This window comes from Meleagris gallopavo, chromosome 9, assembly GCF_000146605.3.
Source record: "Meleagris gallopavo isolate NT-WF06-2002-E0010 breed Aviagen turkey brand Nicholas breeding stock chromosome 9, Turkey_5.1, whole genome shotgun sequence".
Taxonomy (NCBI): domain Eukaryota; kingdom Metazoa; phylum Chordata; class Aves; order Galliformes; family Phasianidae; genus Meleagris; species Meleagris gallopavo.
The window spans coordinates 1208924-1227658 of record NC_015019.2 but is presented as its reverse complement, the minus strand read 5'-3'; the positions used below and the strand labels follow the sequence as shown (position 1 = coordinate 1227658).

The window sequence follows — 18735 nt, the reverse complement described above, 5'->3', positions numbered from 1 at the left end:
AACGCAACCAGAAGCACCGCTCAGAGGCTCGGAGGCGCCCTCCCGGCCCCGCAGACAGCCCCAGACAGAGGGGAGGCACCAGGGGTGGGAGAAGCAAAGAGATACGGGGAGGGGGGTGCAGCAGGACCTCCCCACCCCTCCTTCCTTCCACGAGGTCTCGGTGCCTATAGGGTAGGGACCCAGCTCAGCACCCAGTGACACGGGAGGGAGCCCCACACGTAGGTAGGAATAAAACTAGGGGGTCACAAACGGGAAATCCAGGCTAAAGCATCCCACCTCCGCTCACCTGCACGCAGCCGCCGCCGCCGGCCCCGGCTCTTTTGAAAGTAGCAGCGTTGCGGCGGCTGCCGGCACTGGTCGAGCCGCGCGGCCAATCAGCGAGCGCGCCGCTCCGCACGAGAGCCAATAGGAATGCCGGGATGGCTGAAGTTGCTATGGGGTGGGGAAAAGAGTTTAAAATTCTGCCTCGCCGACCAATGAGGAGCGGCGGAGGGGAGGGGGCGGGGTTATGGCGGTTGGGGGCGGAGCCGGGGCGGTTGGGGGCGGTGTCATGGCGGCCTGGCGGTATCATGGCGGCCTGGCGGTGTCATGGCGGCGTTGCGGTGTCCGCAGCGCCCTGCATGACCTGCATAGATCTCTTCTGACGCACGGCCCGAGTTCCTGGGAGCTCTGGGGGCTGTGTCCCCATCAGGGGGCTGCAGGGCTTGGGCCAAGCGAGGCTTTGTGTCTGTGGTGAACACAGGGCGCGCTGGGTGCAGAGCTGCGCCCCTACCCTATAGGCACCGAGACCTCGTGGAGGGAAGGAGGGGTGGGGAGGTCCCACCGCACCCCCCTCCCCGTATCTCTTTGCTTCTCCCACCCACTGCTGGGAGCTGCCTGAGACTGCGGCTTCCCTAAAACCCGACTGAAAACCTCCCCCTTGTCCTATCGCTCTTAGGTTATGTGAAAAGTCGCTCTCTATCTTGTTTTCAAGGTTCCTTTATTGACCAAATAGCTTTCCCCACCGTTGGCCCCGAGGCTCTGTGGGAATGGAATGTTGGTTCTGCATTTGATATTAAAAAGAGCAATTGGAAGGAGTAGAACATCATGCGTTTGTATTCTGTAACTTATCCTTAGAAATAGTTGATCTGAGAAGTAAAATACTGTATATGTTAGTGGCATGTTTTAGAAACATTATTAGTGAACTATGTGATTAATTCTTTCTTGCAAAACTGTACTAGTTGTTAAATGTTCCAAACAATGCGAGTATAGTGTTAGGGATTAGCGAACATATTGTAGAGTTGTTCTGTTAGGATAAGAAACTCCCAGCAAAAGAAAAACAGATTTAGCAAACATCAAAGCAGCCAGGGCCTCTGCACGAGGCTGGACTGCCTCGCTCCCTGAGAAGGCTGGGATGTGACAGGCAGGCACCAACATCCTCCCGTCTTTCTCCCGAGCTCATCGTTGTGGAAAGAGGGATAAGCAGATATCCGCAAAGTAATGATCAGGTGTGGAATAAGCTAATTAATTAACTACAGATTTATGCTTTGCAGCAAAAATTTATGCTTGTCCAGTGTTGCCATGTCTGGTGAAGCGTTGAGAAGATTGCGAACCTAAAGTACTCAGCCAACGAGGAACTAGGGAGAAAGAGATCAGCTTTGGGGGATAGGGAATAAAAGAGGTAACTCTGTTTTCTGGGGGCTCTCCTGCTTGCAGGAGGCCCAACATTGCAATTGCAAATCAAATCTGCTTTATCAGAGATACCATCCTAGAAAATTATTTGGATAGTTCCAACAGCTCTGAGGCCCGAGCGAAGGCGAGCTCGGCTCTGCTCTGAGGAGAACCCCTGAGGGCTGTGCTCCCCCCACAGAAATCCTCTGGCCCACACCACACCCACACCTGGGAAACGGGTGCAGCCACCTGCGGGGTTCCATCCCCAGCCAACAACCTGCAGCTGTGCAGCAGTGAGCTGCCCGGGCCGGGTCGGTGTCTGCCCGGCTCGATGGGGGGAAGCAGGAATTTCTAGTCCCTGCAGCACCGCCCTCAGGAGGCTCTCGGGTGCTTTGGAGGTGATGGGGGGGATGAGAAGCATCTGCTGTGAGGTGTTTGCTCTGGCACGGCTGCCCTGGCACAGCCTCAGGGTTGAGAGGAGGAGCGAGAATTATCGTCTATGGGATGAATAGAGATGGGTTTTCCTTCCTTTCCCAAGCTAAATCCTTTCCCTTTCCCAGGCTCAAACAGGCCTGACTTGTTGCTCCCTGCGGCCCAGTGCCAGCAGCACGGAGCTGAGCAGCATGAGCAGGACTGGAGCTCAACACTTTGTTCCTCCTCCCCTTTCCACTGTTAATGGCAGAGGAGAGACCAAAGGGGGATAAGAGCTGGTGGTGATGGAGTCTGGTGGCTGCAGGCCGTGCGTCCCCCACTGCCCTTTCAGGGTCATGGGAATCCCCCCTCCCCAGGACATGGAGCCCATTGGGGATGGGCTGGCAGGAGCTTGGGTGTGACAGCTTCATTTCCTGAACTCTGAGCTTCTGCTTTTATTTGCTAAAAAAAGCAATCTCATTCTCCAGAAAGCAGGGCTCACCATCCAGCCAGGGAGGCACAGAGCCAACGCCACGCCTCGTCCTTCACCTCCTCACTTGGTGGCCGATTTGATCTTCTGGATGGTGTAGGGACTGGATTCCTTGGGCATCCAGATCTCCTCCCCACCACGGCCCTGCTGCTCGGCCGCTCCCTCCATGGCTGCTGTCAGCTCGGGGCTGAAGATGCTCTCAGTGGCACGGTAGGCGCGGGTGAGGCGGCGGAAGGAGGAGTCGGAGGAGCTGTCGTCAGGCAGGTCTTCATCCTGCTCATCCCGCACTTTGGTCCTGCTTGCCTCCGAGCGGCCACCTGGGCCCAGCAGAGCCTCCTTGGCCTCCCGCAGGAAGGCAGCCTTGGGGCTGACGACGCACAGCAGCAGAGCGAGGCCCGCCGACACCCCGCAGAGAAAGTAGAGAGCGACTTTTTCAGGGACGTCTGGTGGGGGAGAAGAGCAAAGAGAGGCATCGGGGTGCGCGCCCTGCTGCAACACACAGGGCGCCTGGGCCTGGAGACCCCCCACCAACCCAATACTTTGGGGCCACGTACCCCAGAGGTGGGCAAAAGCTGCCAGGGAGCTAGTAAAAATCATCCGGTCTTCCCGGAGGCTGGAGAACCTGGGCCCTTTGTACCAGCCACCTGCAGTGAACAAGGGGACGTGAAGGGCCGCCTCCCCTCGGGGCGTCTATGTGCCAGACCCCCTCTTTTCCCCAGCAGAAAACACCCTTGTTCGCTCAGGGGTGGATTGCTATGAGGTTCTTCATCCCTATGGGGCACGGTTTCCCCTCTGCTCCCCAAATTACCGTGCATGTAGTTTGAGAGCAGGAAGGGATCCGAGGTGTCTGGGCCCACCTCCTCCAGCAGCTGCTTGGGCACTGCAATGAGATACGCCGTCCCAAGCGTCACCACCCTGCTTGTCCCCAGGGGTGGGGGACACGCAGCCTCCCCAGCCCCGCAGTCCCACTCTCACCACAGGTGTAGGACACCCGCAGCTGCTTCCTCGTGCCGGGCAGGCACGGGTCCCCAAAGTTGGCCTGGTCGGCGGTCACTGTGCAGTTCCCTTTGCGGTGGCACTTCTTGGAAACCCTCCGCAGTGCATCCGGGGCCAGGCACTCTGCAGGGACACGGGACCTCTGGCCATCGGCGCAGCGCTAAGCACAGCTCCCAGCCACGATACGGGCTGCAACCCTGTCCCCCTCGTACCAATATGGGGTCCCCCGGCGTTGGGGGCATCGCACTCAGGTTTGCCCCGCAGGAATCGTCCGTAGTGTGCAGAGTAAATGGCCAGGACGGATTTTGGCCTGCAGTGCAGCCTCAGCTCGTTGTTCTCACACACTGTCTTCACCCGATGGTTATCTGGGGAGGGAGGAGGTGCGGAGAGGGTGAGACACCCTAAGGTGACCCAGTGTGACACCCCAAGCCTTCTCCTCTTCCCCAGCCCTGGGTTCCCGTGGGTGCTGCCCACCTGGCCGGCACTTGTAGGATGCAATGAGGTACTTGTGTGTGCCGGGGCATGGATCCGGCCCGAACACCTGGCTGTGCACCGAGAACTGGCACCACTGCTGGTCCTGACACTCAGCTAGAAGCTTCTGCAGGGCAAAACAGGGTGGGCGTGAGACTGGCAGAAGGACCCCGGGCCGTTGTCACCTCTGTGCTGTCACCTCTGTCCTGCGGCTGTTGTCATCCCACGGTGGCCACGTGGTCTTGTGGGCAACTTTGGTGGCCAAATCCCAAATCGGGTGCTGCCCTGCGCCCGTGCAGACTGTGCATGGTACCTGCACTGCAGCACAGAATGTGTGCACAGCCACTGCTCCGTGCAATGTCCGTGCTGCAAGCATGCAGGCGTGCACACTCACACAGCTTCCTGCAAGATCCACGCATGCAGGCAGGCAGGCACACTCACACGGCTCCGAGCAACACCCTGGTAAGCATGCACAAAGATCCATGCAACGCCTGTGCAGGCATGCGCATTCAGATAGCTTCATGTAATACTCATGCACACTGACATAGCTCCGTGCAACACCTTTGCGGGTGCAAATGTGCCACGGCTCCGTGCAGCACTTGAGACGTGCTCACGGGGCTCTGTGCAACACCCCTGCATGCGTGCGCAGTCGTGCAGCTCCGCGCAACGGCCTCGCAGCCCCAGCCTCCCTGCAGGACGGCCCCGTGCAATGCACACCCACGGCCACAAGATGGGGACGAGGCTTCACGCCACACCTCGCTCTGATACCGGCCCCGTTGAGGGGACATTGAGGGGACGCTGGCTTTTAGTGCTGGCTGGGCTGCAGCAGTGCCACCTCCCGGGCTGCTCTTGCTGGGACTCAGCACAGGGGATCCCACGCACGCTGCTCTCCTAGAAGCGCCCCAAGAGCGCAGCCACAAACGACTCGCGACCCCAGACGTCCCGGGACGCTGCCCTTACCAGGTGGGCTGTGGGTGACATGCACTCGGTGCTCTCCTGGGACACGTTGCCGGGGCTGGGGCACAGGTTGGGGCTGGGCACGCGGCGTCCATAGAAGGCGCCCAGGATGCTGATGGTGGTCTTGCGAGGGCACAGGATGAGGAGCTGCTCCCCATCACACGTGTGCACCGTGTGGTTCCGCAGCACCTTGCGTAGGTAGCCTGCAGGGGGACACAGTGATGAGCAGGGGGGGACCGCAGATGATGGCCAGAATGGTCACCAAGAGGTTGTCAATCACTAAGAAAAGATCGCCAGGAGATGATCGCCAGAAATGGGAAGAACCCAAGGCATGAGAAATTCCCAGCCCACATCCTTTTGGGTGGGCAGAGGTCCCGGTTCTCATCCTGAATTCCCAGCATAGGATATTTCTCTCCTTTAATCCCGTGTAGTTTGTGTCCCAAAGCACTTTTCTTGGTGCGTTCCCTCTGTTTGGAGGCTTGGGGTTGGGGAGAGGGCAGTGAGCCTTCCTGCCAGGCAGGATTCAGGGCTCTGGAGGATGCAGGGTGCTGGATGTAGGATGCTGAGGGATGAAGGACAGTGAAGGATGCAGGTTGCTGTGGGATGCAGGATGGAGGGTGCTGGGAAGGCAAGGCACAGCCAGCAGCCCCCGAGCCCCCAAATGAACACAAGCAGGTGGGAGTGCTGGCTCCCAGCCCCATGCATGTCCTTCTGTCCATCCATCCACAAACCAGTGCCAGGCTCAACTGCACAAAGAGCCCCTTTCAATTCCCCTATGGCCACCAACCCCTCATCAGCCACAGCCAGCGCTGCTCCCAGGGGCCAGCAGCATCCAAGGGGACAGCAGAGATGTGGACGGGGTTTGTGCTTTAGAGCTGAGGTTCCTCCAGTGGCAGAGGCATCGCGGTGCCTCCGCCCAGCACTGACACACTCTCGCTCAGACGCTGGTTTTTGGGGTGAAGCACCAGCAGGGAGGCTGTGAGCAATTGTCCTCGTGGTTGACTCAGACCCAGAGTTGTGCCCTCAGCTCTGCCCAGATGAAATCACATCCTCCCCACCTGCCCCAGGACAGCTTTTTAGGTGCTGGGCCAGAGCCAGCGCATCTCCCATGGGATCCCCCAAACTCCACAAGCCACCCAGCCAAGCCTGGCTTACAACCCACCCCTCATGGTCCCCAAATCCCCTGTGCCCCACTTACCACTGAGCTCCGGGCTGGCCTCTGTCCCTGCAGCCAAGCAGAGGAGCAGCAGGGCCACCACCAGCGTGGCCACCATGGTGCCACCAGTGCTCTCTGCCCGGTCCCTGCAGCAGCTGGCGCCGGGGCGGGGGCTGGCACAGCAGTGACAATGGGTCCTTCTGTGCACTGCAGAGCAACTGGGGCCGCTTTGGGCAGCTGGGACAGCATGGGGACAAGTGCCACTGGGAGCAGAGGATGTGTTTTTGAGGGCTGTGCAGCAGATGGAGGAGGGCAGTGGGGTCCCCAGCCTGCACCCCGCTTTCTGCTTATGGCCAGGATACACGCGTGCTGCAGGCTGTGTCCCAGCACATGTCCGGTCATTGAGTGCTGGGGAGGAAGGGAAGGGCTGCCTTGTGCTTAGCAGCAGCAGGAAGCTCTCTTCATTCACAGATTGTTTGCGAAAAGTTCTGAGCTTATCCAAGCTGGGGTGAATGGGGCAAGCGGGGTGTAATAAAAACCCCATTTTGTGCAAAGCTGGTGCTGGCTGCACGGCACCATGGCACGTTGCTGGGCTCACCCCAGCAGCCAGCTCCACCCAAAGGCATCCTGGGGAGGAAAGCAGGGGGGCATCTTTCCCATGAAACAGCCCAAATTCCGGGAACAGGGCTGTGGAATGGCTGTTTTGCAATGCCTTCCTGTGTCAGGCTGTCTGTGAGGAGGTGGTGGCAAGCGGCCAGGTTTGCCCTCCACGCTTCCCCAAACCCTCAGCCCCACATCCCCATGCAGCGGGGTGGGCATCGTGGCATCGTGCTCGTGTCCTGTATCTGTGGGATCCGGCTGGACGGCAGCACGAAACTAGGGGAGAGGGGAAAAAGAGGGCTGGAGGGTGGTGAAATACTTCCTGTACCAAAAAATAACCCTATTCCCATCGGAGAGGTGATTGAGACGCCTGGGAGGGCGCGATAGCCTGGCTGGGGACCCGTCAGTGCCTCCCTGATAGATGCGTGCTGAGTCACAGCTGGGAGGCCCCGCAGCTTCCCCCTCCTTGCACCCCATCGCTCCTCCCCGCCTCGGACGGGAAGGAAAGGGCGAGCCCCAGTCCCAGCCCACCCCGAGGTGCAGCAGCCGCGCGCCGCAGAGCGCAGACGAAACTCAGCACAGCAGTGAGCAGCTCCCCCCGCTGCAATCCCTGCTATGGAGAGCCGGCCGGTGAAGGAGCCCGAGATTGAGCTCTTTGTCAAGGTGGGTTTGGCCGGGTCTGTTGCATGTGGGTGGTGGGGATTTGGGGTGTCTCTGTGGATTGGCAGCCAGCTGGGTGGCGTGGGGAGCCCCAGAGGATGCTCTGCTCCAGAGGTGGTCGTGCATCCCTTGGAAACTGCAATTGCAGTGAAGCAGAGGGGTGAGCAGCTCCAGAAGTGCAACAAGCAACCCAGCTGGGAAAGCAACAGGAGGGTGGAAGCACAACGCAGTGGGGCTGGGAAATGGAGCGGGTGCCCCAGCGTGGGCGGGATGGGGCAGCTCCTTCTGTCAGCCTTGAGGATTATTCACTAGAAAATGGGCTGTTTTTTTTTTCCTTCTCTTTCCTTTTCTTTCCTTCCCTTCCTTCTGTTGAGCAATTTTTCGAGTGTTTCCTCGGGAACATTCCGACACTCCTGCTCCAAACAAACATCTGCAGCCGCACGCGCCATCTCTGCTCCCCTCTTTGGATATCAGCACTGGGAAGTGTTACCACGGGCTTCACCCCATCCCCTCTCCCCAAAGCTGTGCTCCCCAGACACCCAGCCCAGGCTGAGCCCAGAGCAATGCATCCGCTTGAGGATAAGGATTCAGGTCTCACATTCCCTCTTCTGCACCTCTTTTTGCCCCAGGATGGCTTTGGGAAGAGGAAGACGTGTGCACGGCTGCTGTGATGGCGGCAGCACATTGAGGGGGGTTTTGGAGGGAAGGGAAACAGAAAACAAATTGGCGGCTCAGGACTTCCCCTAAATCTTAATTTAGCACCAAAAACCCCCTCTTGCACATCCGTTAGCAGACTGATGTACACATCACCCTCCATGTGCTCCGTGCATGGCGTCACTGCGCAGCCCACCCCAAGGTGCCCCCCAGCTCTTTTAGGGAGACATTTCGGGTGGGTCTGGGAGATGTTGGGGTGATGCAGCTCACAGAGTGCTCCCTCTTCCTCGTGCTGCTTCATTCTGCGTTAAACCACCGGAACTTGTGAGCAACTTTGGGGTTTTGATGTCTTGTGCAGGCGTGGGGCCTCGGGTGGGGGCTGACAGCCTGCACCTCCCAGGCTGCCTTCGTCCATTGGCTTGGGGGCTTTTCCATCATCTGCAGGGTTTCTCCAGCATCTGGAAGGGTTCTTAATCATCAGGAAGGGTTATTACATCATCTGGAGGGATTCTCCATCATCTCCATGGGTTCTCCATCACCTTCAGGGCTTTGCCATTGTCTGGAGGGGTTCTTCCATCATCTGGAGGGGTTCTCTATCATCTGCAGGGGCTCTTCCATCATCTAGAGGGATTCTCCAGCATCTGGATGGGTTCTCCATCATCTGCAGGGGTTCTTCCATCATCAAGAAGAATTTTTCCATCATCTGGGTTTTCTTCATCATCTGGATGGATTTCTTTATAATCTCAAGGGTTTCTCCACCATCTAGATGGCTTCTGTCATCATCTGCAGGGGTTTCTGCATCATCTGGAGGGGAAAACAGTGGGCACAGTCACTGGGGAGCCACAGGAGCTCTTGCTGAGCAGAGGAAGAGGCTCTTACTGGAGGGGGAAGCAAAGAGCAATGACTTCCCCTCCCTGCTGTTTGGTGCCATGAGTGCTAGTGGAGCTTCCTCCTGATAACATTTGGCTCCGAGCATCCTCAGAGGGGTTTGGCTAAGGTTTATTTTCTGCTTCCTGCAGAGGCCATCCTGATTTTCCTTTCAGGACAGCCTCACTGAGCTGCCAGTGCTGGAGGTGCTCCAAGGGATGACACTGGTGTTGGCTTGCTAGGGATTGTGGAGAGGGGAAAGGGAGCAGAGATGTTTGATGGCATAAGAGTGGGGTGGATTTGAGGCTGTTTTCGAACCTGCCAACTCCTCTCAGGACACCTGCAGCCCAATGTTATCCCAAACTCTCCTCCAGGTGGTGGTGGTGGCTGTGCTCCCCAATCCCTTCTCCTCCCTGGGGTGGGTGATGCTCACTCCTCTCGCTTGGCTGCTTTAAGGCTGTGCAGTGCAGCAGACAAAAACAAGCTGTGCTTTTCCTGGCAAACATGAGCACATTTCCCCTCTGAGCCTGGCGTCCCAGCCAAGCTGACCCTCCCTTCCTCTCCCATGCGCTGTCCATCCTCCTCCACCTCCTCCTCCTCTCCTCCTGGCTTCATCTCAGGGCAGGCTTTGACCTCTCTGCTCTCTCCGCAGGCTGGGCTGGATGGAGAGAACATTGGGAACTGCCCCTTCTGCCAGCGCCTCTTCATGGTGCTGTGGCTCAAAGGGGTGAAGTTCAACGTCACCACGGTGGACATGACCAGGTGAGGTGCCAACACCGTGGCGGGGTCAGTCCCTGCCCTCCAGCCATGTGCATCACTCATACATGGGTTTGAGACACCAAAAAGTTGGGGGAGCATCTCCCAGAGCCCAAACCCAGCCCAGCATGCGAGCAGGGCGCTCCCGGTGCGCTCACCCCAGCTTTTCCCCCTTCCTTTCTCTGCCCCAGGAAACCCGAAGAGCTGAAAGATTTAGCACCAGGCACCAACCCGCCCTTCCTGCTGTTCAACCGGGAGCTGAAAACCGACTTCATCAAGATTGAGGAGTTCCTGGAGCAGACCCTGTGCCCACCCACGTAATTGCAAACCCGCGTTGCGCAGGGCTGAGGCAGGAGAGCGTACTGAGGGGTGGGGGACAGCATGGGACAGGGAACAACGGGAAGATGAGCAGCAGAGGTGGGGTGGGGATAAGATGGTGGTTTTGCAGCTGGTGATGGCAATTGCTGTTGGGATGGGGACAGGAGGTGCCTCCACCTCTGCTGCTCATTGCCAAAGCAAACGCCCTACACAAAAGAGGAAATGCTGAGTGCGTTCATCGTCATCCTCCTTGCACGTGTCAGCCTTGAGCAGCACCCTGGGATAGCGTCTCTAAGCCCCACAGTTTATTCCCTATGGCAAACAGCCGTGCTAATGAAGCAGCTGCAGTTATTTAAGGCTCTGCAGCTGCTCAGCCCCCTCCTGTGCCACCTGTGAGTACCACCATCCATGAGATGTCCTCAGCTGACCCCAGCATCTCCTTCCAGGTACCCGCATCTGAGCCCCAAATATAAGGAGTCCTTCGACGTGGGCAGTGACATCTTTGCCAAGTTCTCGGCGTACATCAAGAACTCACGCAAGGAAGCAAATAGCAGTAAGGAATGCCAGGGCTCTGCTCCCTTCAGCACAGCCTGGTAGAGGCTCAGGGGGGGCGATGCGGATCGGGCCCCTGCATGATGCCACGCTTTTCCCTACCCACCCAGACCTGGAGAAGGCTCTGCTGCGGGAGTTTCAGCGTCTGGATCAGTACCTCACCACCCCACTGCCTGAGGAGATCGACCAGGACAGCATGGAGGACATCACCGTCTCCAAGAGGAAATTCCTGGATGGGGACCACCTGACGCTGGCTGACTGCAACCTGCTGCCCAAGCTGCACATCATCAAGGTAAGGGCACCCAGAGCCAAGTCTGGTGTCCTCTCCACACCGAGCGGTGCTGGTGAGGCCTCAGCTTCCTTCTTCCCTCCAGATTGCAGCCAAAAAGTACCGCGACTTCGAGATCCCAGCTGACATGACGGGTGTCTGGCGCTACCTCAACAACGCCTACGCCTGCGATGAGTTCAGCCACACGTGTCCTGCAGACGAGGAGATCGTGCACACCTATGCCAGCGTGGCCAGGAAGATGACCTAGCCCCCTGCAGGACATCGGTCCCTCACCTCCCACCAAACCCTGGCCAACAGAGGGGCTGGGGGAGGGGGGTTATGGCATCCCTGCACCCCAGTTTTTGGAAAGAAAGCCTTGCTTTGCAGCCCCCACGTGCCACCAGCGTGGACCGTACCTATGGACTGGTCACCGTGTGGCTGTGGGGGCAACCGTGTCCCCACCCCTACAATTCATCACATGGCACATGATGGGAAAAGCCGAGCACCAGCCCATTGTGGAAGAGCTGAGATCTCCCAGCGTGTCCCACCACTGCTGGAAGAGATGGAAGAGATGGCACGTCCCTCCAAGGTCCCACCACCACCTGTGCTTGGGCTGTCTCTTCCCCTGAGGCATCCAGGCTCCAACAAGCTCTTCCCCTACGATTTATCTGTGGCAACAATTGACAATGTGCATCCATCTCCTCAATTGGACAGCAGGGCAGGGAGATGCTGGGGACAGCACCAGGGATCTTCTGGTGGAGGGCTTTGTGGGTTCTCCTAAGAGATCTGCAGCTCCAGGGTATTCCAGCACCTGGCTACGAGGTTCCACCTGGCTCTGAGACCTTGGTGGGCCCAGGGGAGATGCAGCCTCACCTCCCTGCTCTGCATCAGCCCCTCCCTACCTGACCTGGAGAGAGGTACAGGGCAGAGCATCCTTCTGCAATGCAGCCCCAGGCAGAAGCTGCTGTGTCCATAGGAGATACCCGGGCAGCTTTGGTCCTACCCGTGCTCCCTGGTTAGCATTGTTCCTCCCATTCCAGTGCCAGAGAAGTCAAACCCCCAACCTCCCAACCTCCCTCCCCATGCCTCCAAGCTCCTCCCAGGGTTCCCACCAACACAGTCAACCCCCTCCAGCCCCCAAGGCCAGCAACAAATACTGTACAGTGAGCGTGAGGGTCCCATGCAGACCCTCGCTGGCAGAGCCACCCGCCAGCTCTCACTGCCACCTCCCTCTTTGCACTAAAAGGTGTGTCCTTGCAAGCCTGCTTCTGATAGCACCGGGTTTGGGGACTGTTGTTTTTGTATTGATGAGTTTTGGGTTGTTTGGTATTGTTTGATTTTTCTTTCTTTTTTCTTTTTTTTTTGTAACTGAAGACAGCAATAAACTCTATTTTAATACGCCTTGCTTGCGTACTGTCAGCACGTGGCATCTGGGCACAGCTGGGCAGAGAGAAGGAGGAATCTCCCATGCATGCAGGGCTTCTCTCACAGCCTGCATATTGTGATGCAGTACTGCCAGAAGCAAGCAGGAAGAGAAAGGTGAAGCTGCTGATGTGGGGGGTTGCAGCACTGCTTGGCTGTGGACAAAACACTTAAAGGAAGGGTGATGCCCACCCATCCCCCCAGCCTTTCAAGTCATTTCTGGCAGCACAATTAGAGATCTGGATGCCTTTGTCCACACAGTGGGCAACCTCTGTCCCACACCATGGTCACCCTCCAGCCCAAGACATCCGTCCCTCTCCATCCCAAGGTATGGCCAACCTCCATCCCAATCTCTGATCCCTTCAGCTCAATCCGTGATCCACCCCAAAGCCAACCTTGATTTCTGTGGCCCCTCAGTGGGAAGGGTCCCAAAACCCACTGGGAGATGGGCGCACACTCCTCGTGTTTAGTTGCTGAGGGTCCTGCTCTGTCTCTCCTGCTCTCAAGAGCATCCTCAGCACCTCTCTCCCTCCATGACTGGCCCCACACCAGCCCCACCTTCATGCTCAGCTGCCCTCGAGCCCTGGCACCCCATGAGCTCGGCTCTCTCCATTTGGCACAATCAGAGCCTGCTCCAGGCTCTGGGATGGCTGGAGTCCTGCTGGAGGCTGCTGTCAGCCACAAGAACAGCTGCCCACCAGCCAGGTCACCTGTTGGCCTCGGGTCTGGGTCCAGTGCTGCACAAAGGGGAGGGGAACCCTCCTGGGGTGCCCTCAGTGTGTCCTGCTGGGGTGTCCATCCCCAGGGGCAGCACATTGCATTTCTCATTGCTGAGCACTACAGAACCCTTCAGACCTCATCTGCAGCCCACACAGGTCCCCCTAGATGTCAGCACCAGCCCGTGGGGCCACTCGTCCCAGCTTGTTGTCACCACGCTGCCTGAGGACACGCTCTGTCCCACCATCCAGGTCACCAACAGAGCTGCTGGACATCGGTCCTCACATAAGATGTGCTTCCACTGACCAGCCTGCAGCTGGACATTGTCATCACCACCCTGGAGATCCAGCTCACCCACTGCTCACTTACTGACCCTGATAAGGATGCTATGGAAAGTGGTGAGGAGTCAAACAGCATCTGCAGCCTTCAGGACAGGTGGGGAGAGTTCCCATACCGAGATTCTCCCTGCCGTGAAAGTCAGCTCTGTGTCCTGCCGGCCCACGCTGGTGCAGCTGCAAAGGGTTAAGTGCAGCTTGAGGGATCCGGCTGCCTCAGAATCCAGCTGGCCGCGGTGCTTTCCAGATCTCTTTCACCCATTGCTCCTCCAGCGCCAGTCTGTGCACAGCCCCAGCAAGCTCCCACCAAGCTCTGCTGGCTCCAAAGCATTCCCAAGCACTCAGCTTGGGTATTTTCCCTGTGTCAGACATGTGATGGAGTTGCTAAACCTCTGGAAGTCCCCGTGAGTCAGCCAGGCAGTGAGAGGAGAGGGGAGGCCGCTCGTTTCCCAGAAACAACAGCAGTGTGCCATGATGGGGCTGCGTGCTGCACGGGCAGAGCTCGTCCCATTGCTTTTGGGGTAGGTGGGAGCAGTGCTGCAGAGATGAGCCCCACTTCTGGCGGGACTGGGACCAACGTTTAGACAAAGCTCGTGGAACCACGCATCCAGGCCTTCAAGTAATGCAAACTGAGCGACCTGAAGGCGCCTTGAGACATCAACACTGCAGTCTGCAGCGGGACGTGGATGGGATGGGGTCGAGGAGCACCGTCCTCCTGCCAGAGCCACCTCGATCCCGTTTCCGTCCATCAGACTCCAGGTGCGGATCCCAAAGGCACGCTCAGCCCTCCTGCTGCCGCCTGCCGCCTGCCGGCACTTGCCACGCGTCCCCAGGGGAAGGCACTGCCAGCCCAGCACGTGTGATGGGAAATCACAGAATGGCCCTGGGCTGGGAGGGACCTCACGGATCACGAAGCTCCAACCCCTCTGACGCACGCAGGGCCACCAACCTCCACATTTAACACCAGCCCAGGCTGCCCAGGGCCCCATCCGACCTGGCCTTGAACACCTCCAGGGATGGACGGGGATCCACAGCCTCTCTGGGCAGCTGTTCCAGCACCTCACCGCTCTCATAGCGAACAACTTCCCCTGACATCCAACCTCAATCTGCCCTCCCTCAACTTCAAACCATTTCCCCTTGTCCTGCAGTTATCGCCCCTTTCCAAGAGCTGACTCCCCTCCTGTCTAGGCTCCCTTTAGGTACTGAAGGCAGCACTGAGGTCACCCCGCAGCTTTTTTTCTCCAGGCTGAACAAGCCCAGTTCCCTCAGCCTGTCTTTGTAGGGAGGTGCTGCAGCCCCCTGATCATCTTTGTGGCTCCCCTGGACCCTCTCCAACAGCTCCCTGTCCTTCTTGTACTGGGGGCTCCACTCTTGGACGCAGTGCTGCAGATGGGGCCTCACAAGAGCAGAGCAGAGGGGGACGATCATCTCCCTGTCCCTGCTGGCCACCCCTCTGCTGATGGAGCCCAGGATCCCATTTGCTTTCCGAGCTGTAATCACACACTGCTGGCTCATGTTCGGTTTTTCACCCACCAGGACCCCCAGGTCCCTCTCTGCAGGGCTGCTCTCAAGGACCGCTCCTCCCCGCAGATCCCTGCCCCCCTCTCCACTATCTGGATGATCTGGCAGCTCAGCTCTCTGACAGTGAGCAATACAAACACCCTTTTGCTATCCCCCGCCGGGCTGTTTCTCACACAGAGCCGTTGCCAGCTGCATTCCCCTCGTTGCTTTGAAGCAGCATCGTCAGAAGCTCAAACCACCACCACCCAAACATCGCTGCGCTCCGCGATGCCTCACACCTCCCAGCCAATGCAAAACCAAAACCTCGCCGAGCCGAGCTGCCAAAATGTCACAAAGCTTCGCCTTTTTCCACTCTCATCTTTCCTTTTTCGCACTCTTCTGCTGCTTCACCCCTCAGGGTGGGCGGCACAGCGGGGCCACAAAGCACGAAGGGATGGATGGAGAACCCTCTCGTTGCAGCAGTGCCCTGTGACACAGAGGCTCCAGGCACAGCAAAGACATTTCAGCAATAAATTAGTGTTATTGAAAAAGTAATAATAACTGTACAGTCCTGACAAATTAAAAAAAAAAAATACTCCAACAAAGAGATGTCTGTGTGTGCATATGTACAGATCTGCATCAGCCCTATTCACACACACATACACAGCCACAGGGGGATAAATAAAGATGTGGGGGTTGGGTGGTGGCTCTTACTCCTCGCACTCTGCTTCAGGAGCACCCAGCAAGGCAAAGGGATGCTCTGGGGGTGCTGCTGCCTCCTGCTCGTGAGGTGTGCCCATGTGCCAGATGGGCAGCGTGCAGGGACAGCCCCGCTGCTGCATACTGCTGTCATCCAGCCCCAGCTCGGTCCCCGGTAACCTCACAGAGCTGAGTGGTACCCAGGACCCAGCTGCGTCCTCCTGCAGCTCACCAGGGCTGAAGCTGATGGTGTGCACGGCAGGAAGAAGGCTGCTGCCCGCTCCCAGAGCTGTGGAATAAAGCTGGAGGTGCGGGGAGAGCCACGTCTCTGATGTCCCATAGTCCCCATCCATCACGCTGCTGGCTGGAGACACCGCCGCAGCATCTCCATCGCTTTCATCCTCCTCATCCTCCTCCAGTGCTGGTGCCCAGGAGTTTGGCTGGGAGCTGGGTGCAATCCTACCCTCGTGCCACTCCATCCCAAACCCATTGGGGCAGTAACCGCTCCTCTCCTGGAAACACCACTCCCCCAGCAGCAGTGGGGCTGTGGGTGCTGGGTGCTCACTGGGGGCTGGCAGCAGTGGGGCTGGGGCATCCTCCTGCAGCTCCAGGGTGGGCACCGCAGTGCTGCTGGGCAGCAGAGCCTGGAGGGAAGCAGACAGCAAAGCGATCAGTGCTGGTGTGCTACAAGCACAGCGCTGCTGGGTGCTGGTGCTGGCAAGCACCCCTTACACACAAAAGCAAACCTAGGGCAGAAACCAATCCTTGGCACTGATAGCAGCAGGGTAGGCTGACCAGCTGGATGCCTCCCCCTGTGGTGCACGGGGAACCGCTTAGCCTGGCAGGTCACCCTCAGCATCGGGATGTGGGAATGCAAGGGGCAGTGGGATGTGGGGAGCTGGGCTGTCCCTGCTGAGTGCCATAGGGGAACAGGGCTACACAGCTGGGAACACTTCAGGTCAGCTTCGCACTGGTGCTGCTCCAAGGGTAGAGCTCACATTCTCTGCTCCCACAGAACCACGGCACCCCGGTGGGGCTGCACCTCTCGCAGCAAAGCCAAAAGCAGCATGGCATGCAGAGGGCTGCAGACCCCAAGAGCCCTGCATGCATGGTGGTCACTCACCAGCATTTTTGGGAGGTGCATTTCAGAGGACTTCGGGAAGATGTACACACAGGTCAGGCAGACAGCAGGCACACTCAGCAGTGTCAGGGCAACGACCAGCGCAGCCAGAAGCACCCAGGAGAAGCCTGCAGGAAAAGTCCCCCTCAGCCCCTATAATAGCATCCCACTAGCTGGGTCCAGCCCCAACCAGAGGGATCCACGTGGGCTGTGTGACCCACATCCTGTCATGTGTCCTCAGTGACACTGAATTTTCACCTGCAGGACCTGCCGGTGTCACCAGGCACTGCTCAGCCTCCAGGCTCTGCTGTGGGGCTATGCCCACTGCCACCGTGCGGATGCAGTACTGTGTGCTGGGCATCAGGAACCTGAAGGTACACGATGCTTTCCTGGTGGTCCACCTGCAGGGCACCTGCAAGCAGAAGGCCAAGGTCCCAGTGACTGTTACACAATGGCAAAGGGATGCTTTCATCCCATAACCATTCATTTTTTATGATGCACACGATCTGGAAGAAGGAAGGGGTCCCCAGACCAGAAGACCCATCTTTGGGATGCAGACCATCCCTATCTCCTACCCACTCGTTTGCATGTGGGACAACATAATGGGTACCACCAATTCCAAGCCCTCATGCTATCATCCCAACACAACGGGATATGGGCTCCAGAGCACCCCTGTGCCCCCTCCCCTGGACCCCTGCCCCACCACGCACCTCCTGCTGGAGCACATCCCCATGGTACAGGCGCAGGTGGTACCGCAGCTTCCGCAGCACTCTGCTGAGCGGTTTGTAGGATCCATGCCTGCTCTGGTATGGGGTGAGCGGTGCACTGAGGTTGATGCTAAGGTCCTGGCCCTGGAGCTGCCAGGACAAGGTGGGAGGGCCCACAGTTGCTGTAGGGAGAGGGAAAAAAGAAAGAGGAGGAAGCACTAAACCCTTCACAACATGAGGTGGGTGTCTTAAAGCAGGAGACAGGTGTCTTATTTCTTCAGGAGCGATCATTCTCTGGGAATGATGCTTTTCCCACCTCTTGTAGGACCCCTCCTAAGAGCAGCAGGAATGCAGATGAAGGCTCCTTACTGTCTCTGTATGGCAGCAGCTCGTTGGAACTGACCCACGGCGATGGCTCGCCATCCTGCACTGCTTTCACCCTCGCCCAGTAGATACCATGGATGTCATCGCAATGCAGCTCACACGCCCAGGATGAGCTGGTGCTGTTCCCCCCACAGGTGTCTGCCCTGGTCCAGCGAGAGGTTCTGCCCATGGAGACAACGACAGGATAGGAAAATCCATCACCCATCTGCTGTGCCTGGCCAGGTGGGTTGGGGAGTGAAGTGTGGGGCTGGGTGGCACCAAGCACCGCCTGTGCAGCAGCAGTGGCTTATTGTGTGCTGGAGAGCCCAGAGAAGGTCCAAGGGGATGAGCTTCTAGTGGAGAGCTTCTGATAGTCGGGGCATCTGTGGGATGGGGCTGAGGGCTGGGAAGGCTCAGCCCCAAAAGGAGGTGGCTTGGAGCAGAGGGACCCAATCCACATGGAGAGGAGCGATGATCTCCTTGGTGATGCCCAGTGGAGGGGCAGCAAGCATGATTTGAAATGAAGATGGATTGAATGAATTGAAGAATTTCCATTTAAGCATAAGGGGAAAAAAAACCAGCAAGCCTAAACCCCAAAGAAGCCTAAACCCAAAAGAAACCTAAACCCCTTTTTCTTGATTTTACCAATGGGGACCAATAGAGGGAACGGGGCGACCAACAGCAGACGGAAAGGGGTGCCCACATGGGTTGTGGGGCCTCCATCCTTGAAGGAGGTCAGAACCCAGGAGGCCACCCCCTGAGCCGATCCTGCCACTGCGTTATTATGGGATGTTCGTTGCAGGGAAGCAATCCTTGGGCTCCACCTACCTCTTCCTCCACTCCACCTGGTACGCGGTCCCGTTCGGTGCGTGCGGGTCGGGCTCCCACCGCAGCCACACGTGGAAGTTCTGAGCCCACAGCCGCACCCCCCGGGGGGGCAGCGGTGTTCCTGGGGGGAGCAGAAGGACGTCAGGCCGCGCGCTCCCCCCGGCAGCACCCTATTACCACCACGCCCCTTCCCTCCTTGGCCACGCTGCGCCCATCCCAAAGCTCTGCCCAACCACCC

The 18735-nt window shown here is 58.2% G+C and overlaps 4 protein-coding genes across 10 annotated transcripts in view; 1 reads left to right on the top strand and 3 right to left on the bottom strand.

Annotated features, from left to right (window-relative positions):
* Positions 1–571, bottom strand: part of FAAH2 (fatty acid amide hydrolase 2) — a 5478-nt gene extending 4907 nt beyond the window's left edge. Inside the window, exon 1 of the mRNA XM_010715146.1 lies at positions 287–571. Coding sequence (XP_010713448.1) covers positions 287–571 — 285 coding nt within the window. The remainder of the gene's footprint in view (positions 1–286) is intronic.
* Positions 572–1077: 506 nt separating this feature from the next.
* Positions 1078–6336, bottom strand: LOC104912114 (protein eva-1 homolog C-like). 7 transcript variants are annotated; one of them, XM_031554629.1, is made up of 8 exons: positions 6174–6336; positions 4979–5178; positions 4022–4145; positions 3760–3912; positions 3527–3670; positions 3360–3431; positions 3106–3195; positions 1078–2994 (listed from the first exon to the last, which is right to left on the bottom strand). In XM_031554629.1, exons 1-8 carry the CDS (start codon positions 6247–6249, stop codon positions 2615–2617), a joined length of 1239 nt encoding a protein of 412 aa, XP_031410489.1. In that variant the 5' UTR covers positions 6250–6336; the 3' UTR covers positions 1078–2614. The 7 variants fall into 7 exon arrangements, with proteins under 7 accessions (XP_031410489.1, XP_031410487.1, XP_031410492.1 ...); XM_031554627.1 differs by having other exon boundaries at positions 1078–3195; XM_031554632.1 differs by lacking the exon at positions 3106–3195.
* Positions 6337–7237: 901 nt separating this feature from the next.
* Positions 7238–12178, top strand: LOC100540332 (chloride intracellular channel protein 2). The gene is made up of 6 exons (XM_003208286.4): positions 7238–7394; positions 9565–9674; positions 9860–9985; positions 10433–10539; positions 10649–10830; positions 10913–12178. The coding sequence occupies exons 1-6, from the start codon at positions 7347–7349 to the stop codon at positions 11072–11074; spliced, it is 735 nt and encodes a 244-aa protein (XP_003208334.1). The 5' UTR covers positions 7238–7346; the 3' UTR covers positions 11075–12178.
* Positions 12179–15206: 3028 nt separating this feature from the next.
* On the bottom strand, positions 15207–18667 carry LOC104912142. The gene is made up of 6 exons (XM_031554625.1): positions 18498–18667; positions 17676–17851; positions 17310–17488; positions 16858–17011; positions 16603–16727; positions 15207–16123 (listed from the first exon to the last, which is right to left on the bottom strand). Exons 4-6 carry the CDS (start codon positions 16958–16960, stop codon positions 15491–15493), a joined length of 861 nt encoding a protein of 286 aa, XP_031410485.1. The 5' UTR covers positions 16961–17011; positions 17310–17488; positions 17676–17851; positions 18498–18667; the 3' UTR covers positions 15207–15490.
* Positions 18668–18735: the final 68 nt, after the last annotated feature.